This window comes from Centruroides vittatus, unplaced genomic scaffold (assembly GCF_030686945.1).
Source record: "Centruroides vittatus isolate TY-2023 unplaced genomic scaffold, ASM3068694v2 contig_663, whole genome shotgun sequence".
Taxonomy (NCBI): Eukaryota; Metazoa; Arthropoda; class Arachnida; order Scorpiones; family Buthidae; genus Centruroides; species Centruroides vittatus.
Genome location: NW_027122416.1, coordinates 72848 through 80874, shown reverse-complemented (window position 1 = coordinate 80874; position 8027 = coordinate 72848). Strand labels below are relative to the sequence as shown.

At 35.2% G+C, this 8027-nt stretch overlaps 1 protein-coding gene across 1 annotated transcript; it reads right to left on the bottom strand.

Moving 5' to 3' along the window:
• Nucleotides 1-1400: 1400 nt before the first annotated feature.
• On the bottom strand, nucleotides 1401-6489 carry LOC136980070 (uncharacterized). Its single transcript, XM_067276113.1, has 3 exons — nucleotides 6458-6489; nucleotides 3959-5085; nucleotides 1401-1945 (listed from the first exon to the last, which is right to left on the bottom strand). Exons 2-3 carry the CDS (start codon nucleotides 5072-5074, stop codon nucleotides 1763-1765), a joined length of 1299 nt encoding a protein of 432 aa, XP_067132214.1. The 5' UTR covers nucleotides 5075-5085; nucleotides 6458-6489; the 3' UTR covers nucleotides 1401-1762.
• Between the last annotated feature and the right edge of the window lie 1538 nt (nucleotides 6490-8027).

Genomic DNA, 8027 nt, shown 5'->3' with positions numbered 1-8027 from the left:
CTATCCCCCATGCAACTACTTGCACATGTTAATAAAAGGTACTTATAACCAGTCAAATAATTTTAATTTTTGAATAATTATGGGGTATACTTTGCCTTTTTGATTTCCTATAGATCCGCCCCGGTTTCTTGCATCGCCTTCTACTTGCGACAACATATTTTTACCATTTTTTCTTCTCGTAAATTATGTAAGACGAGTTTTGGAAGTTTACCAGATTTAGATTTCGTCACCTATTTGATGCAGCGACTGATACAAATGGGTAATTAGAGACAATCAATGTCGACAGTTGTGTAACTCCTGCACGTTGCAATATCGGGTTCCAGATTCCGACCTTCGGTTTGCATCACTATTCTTGCATTATTACAAAACAAAAAACACACATTATATATATTCTCGTGTGATAAAGGTAATTTATTGCAAATATACATTTATACAAAAAAAACAAATATAATTATAAAATTTATCTCTGTATCAAAAACACAACAGATTATTAAAATTTCGATAACAATTTATGTACTTTTGAGCGTATTACCCGCGGATTATCTGCACTTAAAAGTGGGTGCGGGTTATATACCGATTCAAATTGCAATTACCTACCCACTTTTAGGGAGCTGTCCATAGAGCGGGGTGTGTTATACAAAGGTTGTAGCAAATTCCTGCGGGGTATACGCACAAAAATACTGTGTTTATAATTCTCTAAAATTATAATAAATCATATTTTTTACAAAGTAAATTTATATTCAGGCACTTTTCTTTTATATCTATGATAAAGATCCAATCATTGGCACTTTAAGATTATAATTTGTTTGTCTCTAGTGACTTTTTGATAAGTTAGAGGGTCAGAAGAAAGATTTTCAGGTGGTTCCTCCTTTTAATTAATAGAAAGAAAGGATGGAAATTAACTCGTTATTCTCCATGTTAGTATGAAATAAAATGGATTATAACTAATGGATGAGGTTGATAATTTATGTTGGAGGAATAAAGGCAATTATGTTTTTTCTTTTTTAATTAGTAAATTTTCAAAAATATCTTTTTTCTAATGTTCCTCTAAGGAACTTGTCCATCTTTATATACTTGTAAAGGTTGAAATTGGGTGACTGATACATAAATATATTTAATTATTGACGAAGGAATGTTATATGTGACTATATATAAAAATAATGGACGGTTTTTTAGAAGGGAATAATTCGATATAATGCAGAAACGATCTTTTAGATATTTTATAAAACAATATAAAATAATGCTAAGTGAATACTTTAACAATATTCTTATAGATTCTACCACCTTTTCCTGATTTTAAAGACCTATAATCAGAAAATTTTAATAAATATTTTCATGAATTGTTTTAAAATAGAAGCCGGCAATTAGTCTCGAAATTCTAGACAATTTAGAGCTATTTTTTAAATATTTTCTGGTTTTAAACACCAGAAAATATGGACCACTTAGTATATATTTTCTTCCTTTATGTAGATTAACAGCTTATTAAACTTATCCTAAATGATGTCAGTTATTGTCGAGTTACTGAATTAACACAGTCATGTGTTTTCGTGATGATGAAATATTCAAAATATATTCTTCTTCTAGTGTATTCCCTAATTTCGAACTCTTCTGGATATTCAGGAACTAATTTGAATTCTTTACCTGATTGTTAACTCACACTTGAGACTGGGTCAACAGTTTTTAGTGAACATTTATGACCCGTACATACGAACGAAGTCACTGTGTAGGCATCTGGTAGTGGCACAACGTGGCACAACTTAATTTAAGCATTACGCCTCCTGAGATAGATTAACACTACGGCAACCACAAGTCCTACGAATATGACGAGAGTCAGAGCCATGATTCCCATATAGAAGGCTCTCCTGCGCCTCTTTTGTAGTATTCGTTGCCTCACTAGAGAATCCCAACCTTCGATAGTCCACGGATAACTTTGTATATTCTCTAGCTGCAAATTAAAATTTGGGTATTAGAAATGATATAATTTGCATAAAAAAAGAACATTGAAAATTCTTTTAATCCTTTGCCCTCTTACGTCACGTTTAATTACGGGTCACATGCTTAACTTGCACGTTCTACACGTCGTAGGTCAAGAGTTGCGTGTAATTATGTCATCACTGCATGTCACACAGAAAACGAGAAAAATTGCTAAATTTTGTATTATAAATTTAAATTATTTTAACAAATCTTATATTTTAATCACTCTTTTAACTCTTTTCTCCTTTTTAAATGAGTACATTTGGGCCTAACACGTGTGCAAGCATTTCTCGAAATTTACGACATTTAAACTGCATAAACTTTATATTTCTAAGTATTTCACCTGTACGTAGTGTACTTAAACGTGTTTTGGTACTATAATCGTGTTTAAGTCCTCCGAAGATTAATAAATGAGCCTTATGACAGACCGCATCGTTGAGCGTGACGTTCAATGGGGCGAGAAACTCCGCTTCGTCTATCGTAATTGAATTGACCTCAGCTGCTAAAGAAGTCAATTCGAGTAATTATAAAACGGAAGTTGTGATTTTAAAAAATACAGCAAAAATTAAATGTTAAATTGTCTTTTTAGATGATATCTTCACCACTTTGCTACCATTTAGTGAAGAAAATTCAAAGTTGTTTAGTGTATACAAGCAAGAAATTTGATTTAATGTGTGATATTTTAAGTGTTTGCCTGTTGTTTTGGATTCGTTTGAGACAGACAATTATGGCACTCAACTAAGAGGTATGAGAACATCAGAGATTAAAATCAGCAGTAGATAAAATATAACTGACGAAACGATATCTTAAAATCTGCTTTACTCATTGTTTTGGGTGTGGAGAACATTATTTCATCCCTTCTCACATCCGGAATATAAGAATTTTGAACGCATGGTTTGGCCCTCGGAGTCTAACTAAGATAATGGCATGATTAAAGTGACGTTCGTGTCAAAACAGTTTCTAAGATAGAAATCTCACGCGTTGGCGTGCATAAACAATCCAACCAAATACTACTAAAACAGAAGGATCTGGAAAAATTCGTCCGGAAAGAGAGCGGGTCTGAAGACCCCAGGAAACAAAGGAATTTCTTTTTGTTGTTCTTTTTTTGAAAAATAGTATACTTTGTTTTATTCACAATAGAATTTTTCACGTTATTAATTTTGAATAGAGATAGATGATCTCGTCAAGATGGTTGCGTACTCGTTCATATGTGGAAGATTATCTTCTTTTCTTATTGAACTGCATTGTATGTTTGTTAAGGATATTCGGTTCGAATACACAACCTTGAACTTAATTACGCTCTTCTGTCACAATACTCCTTACTTGACTGAGCAAGATATCCTATTTTGTTTCTTCGCTACCTTCCTTAAATTTGGATAATATTGTCATCGAACCCTTCTTTCTGGGGCATTACACGTGCATTTTCTAGAAGATCCGCTTTGAAATTACTTAAATTATATATATTTTTAATGTTAAACTGTCGTTTATTGCATGTTTCCCGAAGATGTACGTGATTCTGCCTGCATTATTGTGTTCCGTGGAGCAGAGCATGCAAATGAAGCGCGAGTACTGTGGTGCATGGGAATGCGTGCTGTTTATTCTATCGAGTCTCCTAGCGCGTGGATATGTCCGCATTTGCCGCTTTATTATAAGTAAAAGATAGCTTCACTAGTAAAATATATCCCTAGTATTTAAAAATGTATAGTTTCCTGACGACCCACGCTTTGCACGTTTGGAAGAGGAGCGAATTTCAAGAATTAATTAAATTTCGATACGCTTATAATCATCAATTGGTCGGTTTTTCTCACGACCGTATCGAGACCGTTTCCCTTAATAGAAAGTACGAAACCGGTCACGTGGCAGGCCATTTACCTCTGAACGCTTCTTAGTCACCTACTCTACTTTATACACATCGCTGATGTTCTCACTAATTTTTACCGAGAGAATTCGTATCAGAATTACAGAATTTGGAAATTCCACTTACCGTTAAGGATTTTAAGGATTTCTCTGCCAAATTGGTCCTAGAATCGTCGGAAATTTCGGGCTTTTTAACGTCTTTATCCGCACTTTCCAAATCGGGCGTTTCTTTTTTAACGTCGTCCTGTTTTTGCACATCGCCCGCAAATTTCACTTTCCTTCTTTGGCTGTAATATATAGAACTAGGGCTACCACACAAGCAGGGTCCGGACCAGAAATAGGGGTCTCCGTGCAGACGGTCGTACCTGTCCTTCTCTGCTAGGACGTCGTACCACCTGCCACAGGGACATCCTCTGGATTTGTAAGATCTGTCTTCTAAGACGGAACTGTCAGCCGATCCTTCCGGAGGGCATCTGATAACTTCCTCCCTTTCCAGAGGGGAGGACAGGACGTGGAAGCTGCGCCTGTTTCTGGTACGTTGTAAAGGGTCGCACGAAGGGCACAAATCGGCCGACAGGTCGGATGTCCATCCGTCGGGTTGAGTTCTATCTTCGAGAATGGCACGTATGTAGTAATCGTCGCAGGACCACTTGCCTCCCGGTTTTTGATATTTTTTGCACTTCCTGCAAGCGCGTACACCGGATCTCCTGTTGTACCTTCTCTTCCCCTTCTCCTTCAAAGGGGGGAGCTCGTTTTCGGACGGAACACTATCGGAAGTGGCTTGATCTCCTCTAGTTATCCCGCTGTCTTCCGAGGGGTTGGGAGGCGTCGAGGGTTTGGAACTGTTTTCTGTCGAAGGGGGTGTCTCTTCTTTAGTGCAGTCTGAGCGCGTGACTCCACTCATATCGTCTTCTGTCGTTGTGCTTTGGTTCTTGACTTCTGATTCCTGCTGACGACTACCGCCGTTCCGAAGGATGCCTCCACGTGACGTCGAAGGCTTCGGGGCAGTTGGAGGGGGTGTACCGCCTGCCATCTTAGAGGAAGTTAGAGCTGCTTCGTCTGGTGGTGTGGCGCTTGATCTACCGTCCGATTCGTAGATGGGGTTGATACGGTTGACGGAGTACGGATTAGTAGTCTCCGTTCGTCCGATGATTGGATCTCTGAGGTAGAAGGGCTCAAATGTTAGATCGGGTGGGGCTGTTGTTCTGTGTGTTTTCCAATGTCCCAATAGTAGTTTCAACATGACAGTTATCACTGGAAAAGAATTTTAACAAATTCATGTTTACTCCTTTTCTTCACGTTAATATAATGTAATGCGGATACAAATTCTTCATCTAAGTACTCTATATTGACTATAGTATTCCTATATACACTATACATTCTAAACATCCCCGAAATTTTTATAATTATTCAACTTTATAAAACACTTCTCACTTTTCCTACAAAATCAAAGTTATTACGCTGCTGTCTCTTCGAAATTATATCGCTGTACACTAAATATAGCCCTATTTTTTAAAGAAATTTTCAGGCAAATCCTTTATTTCGTCTAAAATTAAGCATTTTAACTTTTAAACCCCTCCAAAAATACATATTTTAACAATTGCAAAGCGAAAACACTCGTATATCTCCTAATTTGCATATCGGTTCGACGAGTAAAACAGCGGAAAACTTTTCATATTTTTATATTATTGATAAAATAACCATTAGAGTTCGTTCATCCGGCGGACGATAAACCGGATTTTGCGTAAGTTATTTAAATTTATTTTAAGTGACCCTTCATTCACTCCATGGATGCTTCCCCTTATCTTCAATGAGCCATAAACAGGAAGCTTCCTCTTCGTTACGTAAACCAATGCTATCTGCTTTGTTGACATTGTCTATTAGAGTAATTACGTTGGTTCGCCACCGACCGTTATGCTGCTACGTTAACAAATCACGTGATACCCGTAAAGCTAGTATTTCCGGTCAGCGCTTTCTGGATTTCTTTCCAGTTTCTCAACTTTTTTCAAGCTTATATATTAGTTTAACACCTTAACCGAGTAGCCCATTTAGAAAGGGATACGTAGTCTTAATAGCTAAGCTTTCTTTACTTTCTATGTGTAAACTAACCCAAAACGTGCTCATAAATTAAGATAACACGTAGATAAACACGTAAAAAAACTGCAATTCCTGCTTTTCCTATTAAGAAATGTGGACTTTTAAGTGGATCAGATTAATTTTTACAACTTAAATACCTTATAATTAATTACTATTCTACTATAAGAGAAAGAGCTTAATTTGGAGCGTAGTAAAAAAAGTTAAAAGTTTACGACTTAAACTTGAATCCTGCTTTGGTTCCTCGGTTCTTACGAGCCAAACCAGATACAAAACTCATAGAATTAAATTCATATACCTGATAGACCCTGTAGGAAGTAGCATATTTATCTTTCTAATTAATAAAGGTAGCAAAATCCTAAACGTGATGGAGATCATCACATAATTAAGATAACTAACAACAGGTAAGGAGATGCACGTAAGTAAAGGAAATCCAAATAAAGATCCATCAAAATCAATAAAACTGAGCCAAGAATCAAGTTGGCTTCTGTCGATACTTAATTAAGTGACCTCAACGATTAATTTTTCTTACCTTTTATAATGTAGAAAGGAAAAAAATTTTCCATCCAACTCACCCCCAAGATGAGCAACTTCCATCTAAGTATAATTGAAATTATTCGCAAGGTTTTTGTCAACATATCTTCTTCACTTTTCGGTTTCTCTAATCACGTGAATGAGGTCATGGTAATACGAGTCGAACCTGTCTGTTCACTCTTCCAAGGGTCACAGGTCGCGACCCGCGTAACTAATCATTATAAACTTACTATTTTATTAATAACTGGCATTACACGATCATTCTCTACGTATTATTATCATATATTTGATGTTGCAAATATTTGAAACTCGATTTTAAATTAGGATCCTCCTACTCTTCTCTTTCCATATTTTATAACAAAACTCTTAAGAGGGTATATTTTTGGATTTTATAATCTTGTTTTGCGGGAAATTTACTCTTATTTGTTCGTCAAATTTCATATTTTTAAGCTTAAACGGGTTTAAAATTGAGTTTGGAGCTTCGATTTTTCGGTAAAGATAGACAATTTTCTTACAACCGAATACTTTCTAAATACGCAAAACTGGATTTTACTTCTTAAATAATCATAAAAAATGCAATTATGTTAACAAATAGAACGTTTTAAACTTAAGAATTTCGTAATTTTGGCTCATTTTAACCAAATTTTACATTCTAAAAGCGAAAATTGAGGTTTTTGTTGAAAGTTGAGCATCTCTTACGAGAAATGAGTGGCTAAACACACATTTTTCTATGTAATTAATGAAAAAGAAAAAAAAAATTGAATTTTCCGACAGTTTGTAAAACATGCGAAACCAAATTAAACTTCTTCCATGATCATAAAAAACAAGCAATTACAACAACAATTGGTACGGAATTAAGATTATTTTATATTTTTATTCTCATTATCTTGAGAAAAAATCGATCGATATGAATTTTTAAAGAATCGGATCAGTGCCTTTCTTCAATACGAGGTCATTTAACAGCGCAATAAATGATTAATACCCTCGGAAACTATCCTTTTGGCACAATCCAGATACGAGAGACAAAGCAATCCTCGTGGCTGTTTGACCTTCCAAAATTCTCTTAAAAAAAGTAAATCTCTAGATACAGGAAATAGAAGAAAAAGGAACAACAGGAGTGAAGCGCAATTTCCTTCTGATAATTATAGTTTGCTACAAAATTTCCTTCAGTTATCTATTCCCTGAAGCATGGCAAAGATCAGAATATAGGTCGAAAGACTGATATTTTACGAAATATTTATATATTTTTGTGTGGAAAAGAGGAAAAATTTGAAAAGTAGCAGAGCTTAACAAATAAAAAATTCAAAGAAAAATCGGTTAGACACGTTCAAAATCCATTATTTCAATTGTTGAACTTAAAGGATCCCTTATGCGTGAATCGTGTTCAACTATGAATATTGTATAAGTAAATTATATATTCTTCTTCTTAATTATATATCTGACCGTGTAACTGTGTTTTTAATTATATATGTGACTACGTAACCGTGATCTTTATGAGCTCAAATTGTCGAATATTTCACATTCTAAGTCATTCGTGAATGGAAGATTTCTGCTTCCTCTTGTATTAC

Bases quoted from the DNA above. Each gene is read 5' to 3' on its own strand.
- LOC136980070 (XM_067276113.1), bottom strand. From the start codon at position 5,074: ATGTTGAAACTACTATTGGGACATTGGAAAACACACAGAACAACAGCC. The intron at 1,946-3,958 runs GTAAGTGGAATT...TTTAATTTGCAG, and splicing joins AATCCTTAAAATCCTTAACG to CTAGAGAATATACAAAGTTA.